The sequence below is a fragment of the Anser anser genome (assembly GCF_964211835.1).
Source record: "Anser anser genome assembly, chromosome: 20".
NCBI lineage: Eukaryota > Metazoa > Chordata > Aves > Anseriformes > Anatidae > Anser > Anser anser.
In genome coordinates, this window is record NC_139741.1 from 4,566,704 (window position 1) to 4,585,057 (window position 18,354).

At 40.2% G+C, this 18,354-nt stretch overlaps 1 protein-coding gene across 15 annotated transcripts in view; it reads right to left on the bottom strand.

Annotated features, from left to right (window-relative positions):
• Positions 1–18,354, bottom strand: part of SPECC1 (sperm antigen with calponin homology and coiled-coil domains 1) — a 97,389-nt gene that overhangs the window by 20,683 nt on the left and 58,352 nt on the right. For 9 of the 15 annotated variants that reach the window (XM_083806425.1, XM_083806427.1, XM_083806419.1 and 6 more), the window contains 5 exons: positions 9,230–9,375; positions 8,922–9,022; positions 7,866–7,947; positions 3,853–4,003; positions 3,041–3,143 (listed from right to left, as the gene is read on the bottom strand). In XM_083806425.1, coding sequence (XP_083662551.1) covers positions 3,041–3,143; positions 3,853–4,003; positions 7,866–7,947; positions 8,922–9,022; positions 9,230–9,375 — 583 coding nt within the window. The other 6 variants (XM_083806423.1, XM_083806422.1, XM_083806424.1 and 3 more) reach the window with 4 other exon arrangements.

Genomic DNA, 18,354 nt, shown 5'->3' on the forward strand with positions numbered 1-18,354 from the left:
TCTCTTGTTTTATGAGATTGCCTCCCAGGGAACACCACACTGAAGTAAAAGCCAGGGAATGTTCCCTGTAGTCAGTGTAAGGATATATGCCAGGAGCAGGATGTAAATTTCTATCTATAGCATAAGCCTTGTACGGATTAAAGCATTTGAAAAGTGGAGCCTTGTGCACTGGTCCCTAGGTCTTATCCCCAGATACTCTCCTAGGTCACTAATCCAGCTTTCCTCAGGGAATGTGGGACATGGGTAGTAGCTGCTACTGAGAGAATCAAGTTATTCTAATCCGTTTTGTTCATATCATTTAATGAAATCAGGTTTCTGACTAATTTAAACAGAAAGGAATCCCCCTCCTCCTCCTCAGCTCACAGAACTGCAGACAGACTTCTATTAAACCTCAAAGGCAGCACACTGTGATACTGAAAATAAGAAGTTAGGCAGCCAAGCATCAAGTCTTATTTTCTCTCATTCCACTGCGTCACTGAGCTGAAAATAGTTTGCTTCCCAAACTACTTGTGGTTCTGGGCTTCATGTTAGAAAGAACATAGCAGTATGCTGGGATTTGCACAGATGATGCCTCACAGACGGGGGTCTTATGCATGAAAAATAAGTGATGCACGTCATGGGGTTCTGCTTGCTGGAGTTCATTACTTCATTCCCACCAGTGCAGTGGCTAAGGCAGGAAGGAGGATGACGTTCTTTACTGCACTCCAGCTCTGTGTACTCAAAAATGATAAAAACTCCCTATGGAGCTCAATATCAGCCTTATCGTAAGAGTGCAAGGGTCAGGGAAAAGCTAGTTCACGAAGAGTCAGTGAATGCACCACAGTGAGCATGATGGGAACGAGAATCTGGGGAAGACTGTCCAAGAGATAACGACTCTAAACAAAGCAATGAGGATAGAGAGGCGAGACTCTCACCATAAATAAAGACATTGTTTGTCCTTTGATACATCTGATTTTAATTTTTATTCTGAGATCTTAACACTCTGGGCAATAAGCCCCCCAAACACAGACACACACCCCACAGGCTGAACTTCTCAGCTCTTCCTGGCCCACGCAGCGTTTGTCAGTGCCAGTGCTGTACCTGCTCTTTTTGAAAACTGCTGAAAGTTCATTCTGCTGTTTTAGACTAACGACAGAGGATGGCCATCAACCGAACAAGAGCCTCAGCAGAGCAGGAACCAAAATGACAAAGCTTTTTCTGAAATATCAGCTGGACAGTCACGTTAGTAGCAACAGCACTCCAGCAGCCATATATAAAGCAAAGACTTCCATTGTCCTCTGAGCCAGGGACATGCTTTCCTCCAGAGACTAATACTAAAAGGAAAAACAAATAGACCCGGGCTGCTCGCATACCTCCTGGGTGGCCTGCTATCCGATACACTCTTAGCTCTACTACTTGGGTTCAGGATAGAAAAACAAAACTCCTTCTCTGTTCTATCACAGAGGGAATACTTGTCACCAGTCTGGTACCTCCCGCATCAGGGCAGGCCTTTATACCTGCAAGCGGCACAGTAATTTCTAAAAGCAGTACCTTCAGTCCTACCTGGGTGTAATCGGACAAAGGTAACTACGGGCTGCCTCTCAGAGAATGCTTCCCACAGTGAACTCAGATGAGTCAGACTATTTTAAAAGAAGTAGAGGAAGTTCCTATATCTGACACTTAAAACAAAAAAAGGCAATGCTGTCAGGAGAAAGTCTTACTCAGGGGTTGGGCTTTCTGGCTTAACACAAATTAGACTTGCAAAAGTTGTATTTCACCAATCATTTTCTGAGGACTGGATGGAAATGTTTCATGTGTCCCCTCCCGTCCCCTCCCCCTGAATACCTTCTAATCAAAGACCAGGAGAATTTTAGAAGATGAGATACAAGTATAAATTCAACAGAGTTGAGGATGCAACTTCACAGGACACTACTTGAGCCTTTTATGCAGTATCACATGATTGGAGGCTAAAACCTAACCCTGGCTTTATTGCTTCTAAGGCGTGTCTAAAGGCAAGAGCTTTCTCTGGTACTTGTCCTTCTGTGAAGTTCGTGCAAGTCATTCATGTGCACATGAATGTGTGCTATGTGCTAAGAAACAACTCACATTTTCATAGATGAGCTTATTTAAAGAGAACGCTACTGTCTTTTCTTCCAAACTCTTGTGCCCTGCAGCTAATGCTTCATGAAGAGCCAGTTGTGAAGAAAAAAATATGTTATTATTTACTTTAAAAGATGGGCTCTGCTTTTATTAAAGACTTGCTCCAGGGTGCATATCATGTGGTGATAACTGCTTTTGTCTTCTGCTCTAAGTAACAAACAATATTATTCTTAAGAAAAAAAAAAATCTCAACATTATATCAAACTAAGTCTATCCTGCACACCCAGCATATATCACAGGATGAACTGTTGCCTGTAACTGCCTTCTACAGCTCAGTTACAAGCAGAGCCCAAGGTCTAACTCAACTGTATACAAACACCAGCAAGAGCTTTATGAGCACAGCAATGGCCGTAAAATAACTGGAGAAATTATTATGCCTGTTCAGCAGAGGAAAATCACTCCATAAAGAAATCACACGTTCTCAAGCAGTCAGAACTTGCTTTGTAAAATTCAGTGAAACTCCTGTAGATTAGAAAGAGCAGGGCCCTAAATTGCAGTTTGGTCAAGGTCACACATAGAAATGTTTATTTGGTTTTACAGAAATGACCAATAAGGAAACGCTCATAACAACATGCCACCTACAGAAGCCTATAGAAAAATGTTAGAATGTCATTTCAAAAATTGATACCAAATTGAACCACTGCTCATATACACTGCTTCTCACCATCAGTGACCTTTGATGCAGCAAATACTTCAGCTTTTACAAGTGAATTACTTATGACAATGTAATATTGGGATCTGCAGCGTTAAAAGAAATCTGAAGGAAGAGCACAGAAAACACCCAACAGAAGTAAACACGTAAAAAGCAGCAGACTGAATACATTTTTCTGAAGTGACATTGCTTACTGAACGTGTACAAGAAAATGATGGAACTGTTCTCTAGAGAAAAGTAAAAATGTACCTGGTAGCCCTCTGTTTTCTTTTGGCACCATTTCAACAGAGCGTTCCTCTTCGAACCACCATACTCCCGGGCAAGGGCTGCCAATGGGTCCTTTCTCTCCACACTAATCCAGGGGGGCGTAAGGGAGAAGAAGAAAAATATGTTTGAAATCTCATTTTTTTTCTTCCAGTGTGTAAATAATATCCATATGACAAAGCAAGACAGTACACAGAACCTAAATGGAAACCAAACTGTAACAGCTTTCAGAGCACAACTTCTATCTAAAGAATCTGTGGCAACAAATTCACATCCAATTGAGCTGCTGCAGAATGAGTTCTTGAATAAACTGAAATATCTGGAAACTGTATTGCAGTCAAGGCCGAGAGTACAGTTAAGGCCATCAGTCAAAACACCCACATTGCCTCCACCCTACAACTTTTACTTCTGTGAATAATGGTGGAGACCAGAGGAAAATGATGTATGTGTCTGGCTTTCTCCTAGGCCTTAAAGTCTCAAAGTTTAACTCGCCATAACGTGCAAAGTTACAGCAAGATAATGATGGGATTTTGACATACAACTGAGTGACTCCTGCAAACTTGCTATCCTCGTTTTGTCACAATTGCTCATCTTACAGGTAATTGTGGTTATTATAGCCTGAATTTTGATATTTGGCTCTGGTGTAGTTTATTGGATAGAATTCAGAATTGGATAGAGTAGCCAGCAGACTTTCTACTGGAGACAAGAAACCACTGGACTGAAACGTTCATCTTGGTGCCAGGTAATGCTGTCAATCTTTCCAATGTGCTGTTTTTCCCAGGAAACCTAGCTGGTACCTGAGTTTGCTTTGGGGTTTCAAGCTGCTGGAGGTTGAGGTAAGCATTCTGCTGCTGAAGGCCATAGGGGGTTTGCTCAGGGATTCCAGGGAGGGGCTTTTACGGAGGTAATGGTCTGGTTTCAGCTCTTCATTTCTCCCCTTCAGAAGGTCTGTGGGAGTTAAAAAAAAAAAAAAAAAAAAAAAAAGCTGTCAGTTTGCAGTCTGAGGAATTCAATTAATCACTGTCCTGCCACCCAGCACACAATATGTAGTCTGTTGTTTTGATTCTAAACAAATGTACTCATTTGTTCATTAAACACACATGGGTCTAGGAAACCTTGAGCAGATTAGAGGTGATCACAACAAGGAATGGCTTTGATGATTTCAACAATACAGACTGCCTGGTTTCCTGTGATTGATACTCCTGCTGGGGGGTAGGGGCCTCAGGTGAATGAGGGGAAATACCAAAATCCACACACTTAAAGGTTCAAAAGCTGATCACCAGATATCTTCACCAGATGACTGACCAGCCCTAGTATAATAATTTCTTTTCCTGCCACTAGTATTCATGTAACAAGACGACCTCTTGTCTTCTGAATACAACCCAGCAGTAAAAGGCATTTATTATCACATGATGCTTGGCATCCTATCTAACATGACTTTGGGAAGTCTCAATATGTTCATAGCAGATGCATCTGTATTATTATGACATATATTAAGTATTTTTAAATATTACATATTGGTTTTATGATATATATTTATGTGTGTGTGTATATATATTTAAAAAAACAACAAAATTAGTAGCCATGGAACCCAATGCTTATAAGTTTTTGAACAGAAGCCAGAGATCATAGAAATCAAATTATCTCCCCAATGCACATCAATTACGACCGAGAGTGATGAATAACAGAGTTATCCATTTCTTCTCTGTAGACAGACTGTCAACAAGCCAGGATCTATGAGCAGCACATTATGAGGTATCAGAAATTAATTGAATGCAGAACATTTAACTTTGTCTTTCTTTTCAGCTACTTCCCTATGTTAATTACTAAATAATGTCAGATCTCCTAAGCGTATGAATTCCTTCTTATCTCAGCTTCAGCAAAGGATAGTATCAGTGAATCGCTCCTAAATTTCTTTTCAGCTGGGGTGTATCAGCAGTTGCCAGACAAGCACATCCTTCCAAATGGAGCGTGGTAACCATAGGCATGCAGCTGCCCTTGCTTTGGCTCCTGGAAGTCATTAGACTAACAGCATTTATAGCTGCTGAGAGCTATAGGCATTCCTGCACCTTCTTTCCACAGCAGAGGCGGCCACTAAGTTCCTATCTATTAAGTCATCTTGATGGAAAAGGGAAGAATCCAGTCCTGGGAGACTGTCTTATTCCAAGAAGCCTGGCTGTTGGCAGAGCTTTGTTGTGTTTGCATACACCTTGCTCAGTCAGGATCATCCTTCCCTTCACTCTTCTGCCCTTTCTTCGTGTACATCATAAATTCGTAACAAGAAATAGCATGCAGAATAATGCTTTAAAATACCGCATACTAGAAAATGCAGAACAGAAACCCTAGACTTCATTTACCTCCCTGAAAAGGGAGGCCCTCTCTTCCCAACCAGCTGAGCTTATTTAGAAGAAATAACTCCACATGTCTGTCTGTGTATGAATATTTGGATATATTACCCCTCTGTCATTTGAAGGCAATACAGAAAATCTGCTTTTATGCCTTTTGGTGGTTTTCCACCGTACGGTCCACATGCATATGACTCTTCTAACTTCTCTTTAGGTTGAGTTGATGGAGAACTGCCAACGGTTTCTCCCAATTATCTCAAATTTAAATAGCCACGCCAGTCAGACAGGCATCCAATGAATGATTCTTGATTTTTTAAATTTAAAAATATTTTGTTTAGAGAAACAGATTTACAACAAAGGGCCTATCAATAGGTAAAATCTGAACATTATGAAGAGGGATGTAGGTTTCTCACTAGCCTGTAAGGGTGGCAAAAAAAGCACACTGTTAAATTGTCATTAACATAATTGGACTTGGCTAATGGCATGGTGCAATTAGGAAGTGCTGTGCCAATCATTCAGGATGCATTCATGTGTGGTACAAGAAAGGGAAGGATAAGGAAGGCTCCCAGACAGGAATAAAAGCTATTGGATGTACTGTGCTATATAACTGCAAAGAAAGGAAGGAGAAGACGAGTGTATATTAGGAGCCATTTGGAAAAAGAAATGAGATAATAATGATTAAGGAAAATCACATCCTGTTAGCACAATCTGTTTGCACTATTTAAAGAAACTTTTTGGCTACTGGCTTGAATTATACGGTAGTGCCAAAGTGGTGCAATAATGGTATCCAGCCTTGTACCTTGAGTCTCTCTTGCATGAGTAATATACTTCCTCTGACTTATTTCTGGCTTCCAGACACTCCAGGACCAGAACCAGTAAACCTATGATTCTAACTGAAAAGATCATGGTCAAAAACCTGCTCTCTCTGTAAAGTAATCTGCTCTCCTCTGCAATAATATAACATTTGGGTCAGATTAAGGACATCACAGAACCCTGCTATGATATTAGTCAGATGGAATCAGCCAGAAGATTATTATTACGGAGACTACTTCACTCTGAATTTCCTTGGGGATATTTTTTAATTCAGTCTTGTTTGCATAGGACTTGGATCAACTGCCTTCTAGGATTATTTAGATTGGAACCAGAGCTATTACAACTTTATAGTGAATAAGCATTTGCTATGGATTACTGGAACTAAATCAAACCCAGGTACAGAGAGAAGTGGTAGATGCAGGAACTTGTTAGATAAGTGACCATAAATTTTTACCATACAATGGCTAATAAAATATCTGTTGATTTAAACAGATTTTCATGGAACAATTGTCTATGGATAATACAGCAATTATCCACAGCCTGAACTGGGATACTTATTATTAGGGAACAGCATTATATTACAGCTGACAGATTACTTCACCATACAGTAAATTGGTAGAGACTAAAATGGTTTTATGTTCTGTTCAGGATCAGAGTACACTCTCCTGCAAGACATTTTCTGGAAATCAGTTGACACATATAAGGAAACTGTCTGTTCCACTAATAACTTCTGTTTGCTTATCATTTACTCTTGCAGGAGAAACTGGTAGCACAGACAGGATTAATGGTTATTTATGTTGCCATCCACCTTATAAACTGTTTTACTGTTCAGATCCAGTATCTCTTCACTTCTGAATCCTGGAAGGGGCATCTTAGCAGATTATTTGAAGAGTTTAAAAGGTAGGCAGGTTCTAATTTCTCTCCTGTGCTAACAAACTATTGCAGAAACTGCCTCCAGTTTCACTGAGGCCTGACTACATGAATATAATACTTCATCTGTCCTTAAAAATTCAATAATCTATTGGTACTAGCTTTGATTCCAATGCAATAACTACACCCAGGACTAGATAAGCAAAATAAAGGACCCTAGAGAAAAGGGAAACAAACACTGGTAGAAAAGAATATTAAATGACAAGAGAACAAAAGCAAAGTGTGAAAGAAAAACAAATGCCTCTCTTGAGAACTTACAAAACAAACTGCTTCAAGCCCAAATATGACTGCTCCTAAAACAGTTGCATCTGTATCTGAAATGTTTCATGTATTTCAAATGAAGCCCAATTTCAAAACAAACAGGCCCCCAGAAGACAGTGCCCTGGGTTTATTCCAGATACATATATGTTGAACAAAATTCAGTCCTTTTCAGCTCCATGGCATGGATTAAAGAGGTGCCATGGATACTTTGAAATAGACGGCAAGTTTGTGTTGGCAAACCATATTGTATCAGCTTTTTTTTTTTTTCATTTTCTAAGGCTAAGAGCAAGATGGAAACATGACAAAATTAAAAAGCTCTCTAAAACAGAGACACTAAAGACACCTCTTCATGTTTCCTTTGACAATACGTGAAGAGGAAAAACGGCCCAGAGAGACCAACATTTAATGATTAGCTTTTGCTGGCCAAAAGAGGCAGCATTTGTACATTTACTGCAATTTACCTGCAAGAGGAAGGTCTGAAAGTTCTGCGGGCTTGGCAACTCCTTTGCTGGCTGGCTTTGTGTTGTTATAAACAGAATGTCTCTGTGAAACAAATGTACAAAAGGATTACAAAACACTAGACATCTCACTTAAACAGGCAAGCAAAAAGAAGAGATGCTTCTGCTATCTCAAGATCACAAAGCAAGTTGAGGAATACAGGAAGCTTTCTACAAGGTATCAGCTTGCACCTAGAGCTGGATAAATGGTGGTGAAAAATAAAAGGACAAAGGGCCAATATTTTTAGGTGGCAAGAGATCAGTTCATGAATTATTTCACATTCTTATTTGCATGTTTTTCTCTTGCCAAACATAAGCTAGTGGGAGTGTCTCCAACCCAAAGTAAGAATGTCTGTTCCTAACTGTGCCTCTGTTCACAGCACCCTGGATCATACGTCAGGATTCTCAGCTCCAATTTTCAGCATTAACACCCAAGCATTCATAGAAAGTTCTCAGACCTCTGTTTAATCCCCTTCTTTAATCCTTTGCTGATTCTTTGAATGAAATGTGCTAACACACAGCATTTCCGACAACATTATTACAGAAAGTTAATTGATGCAGTGACTTCAGAAGTACTATATTCCACAACAGTTATACTCCATCAAGGGAAAAAAATCAAACCGTAAGAGTTCTTCAGTCAGCACTGTATGAACTCACTGGATAACATATATCTTTGAAACTTATTACCCCTTGTCAATTCACATGCCTAGCTTAGGCTGATGTTTCTCATAACTCACTACCAATAATCGAAACCTATTTTCTGGTTAACAGTGATTAAAGTTCAGAATTGTGTTCCAAAGAGTTCATATCCGTCCACTGAAACCTCTAAACTGAGGTCAAATGCAAACTCACTTTGATCCTTTTTGTTAGTACTATAGCATTTGATGTCTCACAGCAAATAAACAGATGAGTTTCCTTTTCCCCTTGTCAACATATGCATGGTCGCATGCTGAAGCAGTGTCATGCAAACACTGCATCTACCCATTTTAAAATTGCAATGATGGAAAGAGTTCCTTTCACCTGCATGGGGGAAACAGCAGCTGCAGGGGCTGTCCTCACTGGAATTCCACTCAGAGGGCTCCTGGGGACCTTGTGAACTGAGATATTTTGTCCAGTGCTACCTGTAAGAGAAGAACATGGAAACAACTGCATTTCAAAGCCAACTATCTTCCTCTCATCAGAACAGTGAACCAACGATGAGGTGACATTCCACAGACACTACTGAACCAAACACTGACAGAAAATTTGCACTAAGCAATTGCACCACAAAACGACAAAAAATACCTATTCACTACTCAAAAAAAGGTCTATTACAAAATACACTGTACCTGAACATCCTAAGTCAAATGATTTTATCAGTGACTTCACAGTGGCTGCAGATTCTGATGGCGTGGGAGATGCTCTGTTAATGCAGACTCCTTGCCAGCGGTTGCTTGTATCTGCCTCTATAGATTCTACCTCTTCAGCTGTCAGCCTGCAAAGCAGAAAGCAGATCAAAGTCAGTGGCAACAGGAAGTGCAAGCAGAGATTAAAGGTCTTTATATGTAGTAAGGCAAATCCAACGATGCACATCTTTAACTGTAACGCCCAGAACATGTACCCACTATTACAATGTTCATGCTCCTGTTTCGGAGTGCCTAGCAGGTATTAAAATCATCTAGTCTTAAATTTTTTTGTGTTGTTAACCATATCATCTCCATTCCCCATCCTGTCACAGGAGAGAAAGTTATCATGGAATAAAAGGAGTTTTATGAGACTTGGGAGTAATCACTAATAATCACCTAAGATGGGCCTTCAATACAGCACAAGGGCCAAGGGCCTAATGTGGTCCTCAGTTGACTAATGAGGAAAATAACCAAACAGAAAAATGTTATTTTACACTCTGTGTTTTTAATTGGTGTGACCACTGCTGGCGTAATTGTTAGCAGTTAAAATACCATAATTGAAAGTAAAATAATTAGCTGGACAGGGTTCAGCTAAGAGCCATGAAAATTAAACTAGAAAACTTGCTTCATAATGAAAAATACTGAAAGTCAACTCTTACAGCTTATCAACAAGGACGTCTGCTGAACAAGTAAACCCTCAATCACAATCCATAAAGAGTTATATAGGGAATAAAACTGAAAAGTGCTTCATCCTAACAGACAAAGGAACACCAAAATTCAATGGCTGGAATGAAGATAGACAAACTCAAAATAGAAATAAGGCCCGTATTTTAACATGGATCATTAAGTTGCTTCATCGACAGGAAATTTTAAAGTTGAGATTAGGTGCTGGACTTGCAAGGAATTAGTACAGGAAAGTCCACGTTTGTGTTAAACAGCAAATGTAATCATGTAGTATAACCATTGCTTCTAGTCATGCATTTTATGTGTCTGGCTGAAATTGCACTGACACTGTACTTACCCAGTAGGTCTCAGGTGGACTTCGAGTCAATTACCTAGCTTTACTTTAGGAAAGCTGCAATTAGATAAAGTCTAGTGGTGTAAAAAGAGAGTCTTTATCACATTGTTTTCCCAGTCTCCTAGCTGCTTAATAAACGCACGCTGATCTACAGGATTTGCGGCTTCACCACTTTCCCCTACTCTGAAGTAGGGTAGGCACCAAGAGCTTCATGTCCAAAAAAAAACCCACGAAAAAAACCAGAAAATATTTCATAAGACATCTGGAAGACTCTATCAGGAAAGCGCCCATGAGATTGAAGAACTTCTGTTCAGCTAAAAATATAAGTCAGAGCCCTTTTTCTTTCCTTTTTGGCATCAGAGTGTACAAAATGCAGGGGGCTAAAGGGTGTCAATGAATATGAGAATAAGAGTGACTCACACTTCTATTTCTGGCAGAGCTTAAGGAGGTGCTGTCTTTAAGCAGACATTTCTTTGCTAATTCATTCAAGCTACTTGTGTGCCAGGGGGGCCTGCAGAGGCAGATGGCTATAGAAAAAGCCATTTCAGTTCCATTCTCCATTTAATCCAATAAGGAGGAAAGGCAGACTGGATAAGATCCACTGAGCTCTGAGGGAGCCAGTGTTTTGCTGGCTAATTTTAAGCTCAGCCCTTCACTTTTTTTTTTCTTCATGGCTTCATAAGACATAAGCAACAAATCAACAGGTGATAGTGTCTGCACTCCATTTGTAAGACAACACACAAGCTGAAGGAGCCCTGCTCCTAATGAAATACAGAGAAAGGACAGATTTCTGCCTCAGGACACCAAGCCACCCAACACAACCCATTGTATTTTCAAGAATTATAAAGAGTTCTGTCTGTTTAACCAGGCAAAGAGCACAAAGCACAAGGTTCGTGGGACATTATCATAGTAGGAAAAGAATGGTCAATGCCTGTAGGCCAACTGGTGAATCTTAAGAATAAAATAAGCCAAAGATATGCTCCAGGCAGCCATCACTTCGGCAGGAAAGGGGTCTGGCTCAAGATTTCATTTATTCAGAGAGGAACTATACTAAATGGCACCACAAGACACTGCAAAGGACTGACGGCTGCCAATACAACTACCTGGCTCAGCGAGGCTACAAATCATGGGTCAGGATTTAACTCCGAGAAAAGCTCACACCCCACAGACTAGTCTAGCCTCTCATTGCAAAAGGATGCAAGCATGTTAAAATAAAGTTAGTGTACCTAGACCAGCCTGTGTGCCATGCCACAGACAAATCCACTGAGAAATCACACGCCACTCTTCTGTCATTGTACAGATTAATTATGAATATTCAAGCACTGGAGCTGCTACTGGGTCCAATTTTGTTAGAATACTTCTTGTAACCTTAAGTCTGTATATTTGTAACAGTCTCCTAATGCACCCTGAAACAACCTCCTAGATTAAACACCATCACAGCAGAAAACAGAGGCCTCTCACATTGCAAATGCTGGCATGAAAGCAGATAGAATACTGCTGAGACCTATTTGCTTCATCTAATGCCACAGAGGACAGCCAACAAACAATGAAAAATTGTGAAACCCGGTGAGTACCTTCCATTTTGGAAGAGAAAAATCTGTAAAACGAGATGCACCTTTGTGTACATACATGGGTTTCTTGATAGAGAAGCAGAACTGAACTTGCAGCAACAAGCTGTGGAGGACAGTGTAGAACGAGTTACAAAGATTAATGCTGTGCCCTACCTTCAAACCAAAAATGGCTCCTTGTGCACACATTTCATTTAGCTTAGCATAGTTTAGGCCAGCCAAGAAGACTGACTAAGCCCTGTTACAAAGAGGATGGAGTTAAGAAATGTCATCTACTGCTGTATGCTTTCCTTGAAACAAGGATGAATGGTTTACACAGAAAAAAGCTGCAAGCGCAGCTGGCTCAAGTGAAGCAGCTCCAGGAGGAAGCGGAGCACTTCAGCCACAAAGGAATTCTAATGTGCAGAGCCCTTTTCACAAAACCACTGCTTAGTTTCATTCACTGGTAAGAGAAGTAGATGCAGCAAGCTCTTCTCTAAAGGCAAGAGTCAGTCTGCTTGTTTTCTGGGTTTAGAATATGTGGACAATAACACGGTACAAATCTTTCTGTGCTTAATGTATAGATTTTGGCAACAGCAGCCTTCATGGGTTTGAAAGTTTAACTGCTCTGATCTCTCCATTACAAGTGGCTTAGGACAACAGAACCGCATTTCAGAAATAATTGCTCTGCAATCTAGCCTTTGACACAGTTCCTGTCATTGTGAATCCTCCTGAACTGCAAGGGACACAGAGACACACAGCTGCTGATACACAGAACAGAAGAGATGCCAAGAGTAGGCAGCAGACAATTCCGGACACAAACATTTATTTGGCACTTCAATATATATATTTCTTAAACATAAAAACTGACATTCAACAGCTGCCAGCACAGTAAAGAAAGGCAACACAAGTGTGCATATATGCATACACTCCAGTAGCATGGCACATAGGTGAAGGCCGTGCCAGAGCCAGGATATGCCGCAGAATTCTTTAGCTCAGCCTGCTCTGAGATCAGGCCCCTGCTAGGTCTTCGCATCCAGGAGAAAAGGGCAGGAATCCCACATCCAAAATATGAAATTCCAGTCCTGGAACGAACTGACGATCTTCTGGCACAGATGGTAACTTCTCAGTTTCTTGTTGGTATCCAACGAAAGCTTTCTCCAGGTGTCTCCAGTAGCAAAACTGAATTGAAGCAAGTTCTCCCTGATCATATACTTCACCTGAGTTGGTTCACTGACAATAAGGGCACGAGAAAGACACCTTCTGAGACGATATTGATTAGGAGCTTAATATATTCATTGCTTTTTCTTCCGGATCTATCCATCTGCAATTCTCAGCCAGGACAAACCTCACGTAGGACATATACTGTCAAAGTCAGAGCAGGATATGCTCCTTGAGCATCACACTGCTTCCTAACACACGCTGAGTGAGACATGCCACCAAGTGGTGAGTGCATTGTCAATGCAATATTAAAAGCCCCAAACAAACAAAACAGCTGGTACCAATTCAGTAACTTAATGCTTCTATTCAATTTTCCTGCTGGATTTCAGTAACCTAATTTCCATGAGCAACTCACCCAACTGCAAAGGTGGGAATCACTTGAGTTTGTGTGTATGTATACGTACAGATCTGTACGCACGTGTATTTAGACACACACAGATCTATGGCTATAGTATTATACGGAGAACACAATGTGTATTTTTACAAATTAGACATACACACTCAGTTTTATTTTTAAGCTTAAAATGGCACATTTGAACTTCTGTTCCAGGAAAAATACCCCCATCCCTCCAAAAGGACTGCAAATTAGTTCAGTCCCCCAAATCTCTGTGATTACGAATAGTTGGTTTTAAGCTAATTCAGAACGTTTTCGGCCTCATGGAGTCTTCTGAAGATAGAAGCCTTTTGAAACAAAGAAACAGGCTCTTGCCCGTGGGGAGAAGGTGGACCAGAGCAGCATTCACACTTTGTGATACACTCGACTTTTGCAGGGCAATAAAAAACTGGAGTTGCTTTTCTCCAATTGAAACTTCCCTTTTTCAGCTGCAAGTTGAAGGCATGTCCTGAAGTGTCTCACAGGCCTGGCTTTGCATCCGTCCAGGGCTGTGTTAGCTGGTAGAGTTCAGGCACCTACAGAGATACAGACAACAACGGGGGACGTTATAAGAAGCAATACAATGCCCATTCTAGTTAATCATCCCACCATCACTAAACAAAGGGGAAAGGGGGAAATGCTGGTGGTGGCACAAAGCCCATCTCTTAAAGGAGTGCCTTAACACTCCACCACACCAGCTTAGCTTTGGGACACTATGAGCAACCAGCAATAAAAATAAACCTATGTTGCTCAGATAGGAAGAGATTAAATTCTCAGAGCCAAGGAACCCATTTCAAAGGACAGACATGGTAGCATTCCTGGCTTTCCTTGCCTATAATCATTTAGGACTATTCAATCAAAATGGGTACATGAACCTGCTCAGGTAATTAGAAACGTGCTACCTCGGAGTTTGTTTCAGGGTCCTTGCACCAAAGGGGCTGGAACAATCTCCATTTGGTACCAAAAATTCTGAGGAGCGCCTAACTAGAGCAAACAAACAATACTTGAAGGGCCCTGCTGCGACATTCTACTTTGCTTACTTTAAGTGAGAGCAGAATGAACTATCGAACCTCCGTAAGACAGAACAGCTGCAAAACACAGGCACAAATGAGCAGCACATCAGCACATACAGACTGACAGCAGGTTTTAATACACATAGAGTACAAGCTTATTTCCAGGAGAAAAAGCATGTAACACTGCCATGCTGCGGCATTTGAGACTTTAGGAGGAAGAACAGAAGCAAATTAGTGGGGTACATCACAATTTTCACTTAACACTTTTATTTGAGGACTTGGTTAGGTCTTTCTTTGTTCTAGGAGTGGCTCATTTAATTACAGATATAATTTCTTTGTCTTCTGAACGCTGCTCCCAGCCCAGCTATCTTCCCTCCATGCTCCCGGTTCAATGCATATAATATTATAATGCCAAAATAATTTTTGAGAACTTGGGAGGGAAAGAATCAAAGGAAGACCTTAAAACTTTCACTGCTGCTAAACACTGTATTGCTAGAAAGGCTTGGAAACACGTGTATGAAGCCAAAAAGGGCCGTGTGAAATTTGGGTGCATTCAGGAGTAACTTTGTGTTACAAACCCAATGTTTTTACCAACAATGGAATATCTGATCCTAGAATAGCTGCAAAAAGTGAGTTTATTTCTAAGGCAAGTTTTTCTGAAAAGATGAGATTTGCTGCAGGATCGATAATAGGATAATTCAGGTTGGAAGGGACCTCAGGAGGTCACCTAGTCCAACTGCCTGCTCAAAGCAGGGTCACCTATAAGACCAGACCAAGTTACTCAGGGTCTTATCCAGTCCAGTCCTGAAAACCTCCAAAGATGGAGACTACATTATCTCTATTTCCACCATGCCTGAGAAAACAGTTATGCAACAGTGGATTGTAAGCTTTTACATTTTACTGAATAGAAATAGCATTAATTAGAATGTAAAGTATCATAGAAGACTGAAACACGGGTTAATTAATTTGTAGGTTTTAATCAGTACTAACTTGGGACAAGTGAACTCTTTTCCTTATTCCATTTGTTTGATGTCCAACCTCCCCCCAACATTCTTAGTCATAGAATTAGACATTTAATCTGTGTTAAAGATGCCTTTGGGAGGCTCTTACCTTCATTCAGATGAACTCTGATGACCTCATCAGGATTTTTTCTGCAAGTTCTTTGGCTCTTCCTGAACCAAAAATGACTTTTTGTCTGATTAGAAGAATGTAATGGTGAAATCAAACTTGGAGGCAGGAATTCAGGCAGCCACAGGCAAACATTAAAATGGCAGGATGTCGTAGGAGATAAATTGGCTTCAAGATCAATTTATGAGGTGGAGTCTACTGACCCTCAAGAGATAGATGAGGTTTTGCCAAAAAAAACCTTTGAGTAACAAACTACTTGGAAGGTACATTTTCCAATCAGAACTTAAAAATAAGACAGGAAACACTCACTAGGGACTCTCAGACATTCAGCTGAATGCACAGCTGCTCAACATTAACAAATATGAGGGATACTTTACAGACTGTGTTAAGGTATCATGCTACAAACTGTTTCCACCAGTGCTGAGCATGCATTTAAAGTCACCACAGGCACCAGAATCTACTGCTGTTTTCAAGCAGTAGCGTTTGTGAACACTGACTAAAAGCAATGATGAGAATATCCCCAGAACTTTCTGGGTAGAAGAAGTTGCGGTGCTGGGAAGACAGCAACCTCAGGAATGCGAAAGTAACAGTGTAGAAGTATAGAACTGGCTCTCAGCAGTAGCTTTGGCAACTTCAAGATTTTGTTTTATAGGTCAGTACAGCTATAAAATTTCACTGCTTTGCTGTCGATCAGTGGGTTGTTTAGCCAATGACTTACATAGACTTCATTATTTTCTCCACACCACTCGGTACTGAAACTTTGCCTTAGTACTCTCTGCACATACACTGTGATTGATACTCAGTCAAATTTGTTATACCTAAATTGACAGATGCAAAATTTGGTCTCATTACCTGCCTTTGAAAGAGAACATACATTGTCCACTGCAGACAGTACGACTGGCTCCACAACCAACATAAATAATACTCACAGAAAGCTACACAGACTGTCAACATGACGCAAAAGACACACATATATCTCTATACATGTATGAGAAAGAGTGAGACACAAATGTTAAAAGTGACTTAAATACGTTTCTGAATGCCTCCTTCTGAAACTATGTATGTGTGAATTCCCGTGGTCTAATTTCAAAAGTGACATGTTCAGCTCAGGCTTCTTATGCCAAAGGACTGACAATGCAGGCACGTTCCTGATACACGTAAGATAAATATCCCAGTTGACCAATTAGTGGGTCATCTTCCATTCAGTTTAAATATTATTATATACATCTTTAGATTAAAAAAGAAAAGAATAAAGAGGGAAACTACAAGTAAATGATTCCTGCCCTTTCATATATATATATATATATGTGTATATATATATGTATATGGAGTAACATATAAACTGGGAAAAGTGGTAATGTACCTCACCCGTGCTCTGAACAAGAGAAATTTCATTAAGAACAAATTAAGAATGAAAATAGAGCCCAGAATTTAAGCACTGGCTACTAATCATTTTGCCTTAATACATAATGCATAACAGCTTTTCTTTGCATCCACTGGGGACTCTGATAATGAACCTGGAACTTAAACGCATTCTTTTCTTTTTCTCAAAAAAAGGAAAAACGAATTTGTTCTTTCTATCCATCAGTTCTGAACTACATGCTTCCACATAAAAGCCACCCCATCTTTGTACTTCCATCTACTGTCCAGCTGCTGTGGAAACTTCTGAATGGAAAACAGTGAGAAAATACAAGCAACATTAAGCTGGACACTTACTCCACCTGAAATAAATGAGTGTTTGCTGTTTTCCCATGGCTATTCTAACAGAAGCCCTGGACCTGTTATGGGAGACATTAACTGGATAAATCCAGAAAAGCAAAGCTAATTTGGCATGTTTTCGGTAAATGGTATTACTGTTATTTTGTCTTTCTTCATTCCCCCTGTACAAATTTTTGTCCCTGAAGCTCTGGTTCTGCTTGTGCAAATGCAATAAGAGTAGCGCATTGCCTTCTTTATAAATTTCAGTTCCTCCTTCTAATACACCTTTTGTTTTCCATCTTTTATTATTTAGTACTTCAATTGTAGTATGACTTTTGGAATAAAAGGTCACACATAAAACATCCTGCACTGAATAAAAGCCACATTGTAAGGCAGCTGTACTGATTCCAAATTCAATTGTGTAAGTCACTTGTTCTTACCATGCTCCCCAAGAGGCTCACCATGCCAGGGTATATCTCTAAATAGTTCGCATTTACTGCTCCCCCCCCAGCCACAGACTACAGCCACTGAATTTCAAGTGAGTCCACTGCATGACAAATCATTTCTGGGATAAATGTTAACATAGGCCACACCATTTAATCACACAACAGGTTTTGACTTAAGGACAGGAGATCCTAGTGCTTGCATTGATCACTCAATCAGCATGTATCAGACTTGCAGACCTGCAGAACAAAAGTCCAGCTAGTCCTCATTTTAGTTTGAATGAAATTCTCTTCTGGATGTCCCATATGTAGCCAAAGAAGCTTTTTACAGACAGTTTAATACAGCTGTGCAGAGTTATGAAAGCAATAAAACACAGTGGAATACAGTAGTGAGAACAAAGCTATGAAAGGGTATTAGCAATTGCTATTACTTAATATTTGCTTATTAAAACCTTCATGGCCTAGGTGACAGAAATGGATCATCAAAAAGAAAAAAGAACAGAAACATCTTTGAATAAAAGACCACAAAATCCGTCAGAAGAGTTAAAAACAGACAACATGCACATCCAAGCCAATGAATAGTTATTGACAAAGCACTGTTTGCATGCACGTTAGCAGTCACAGAGA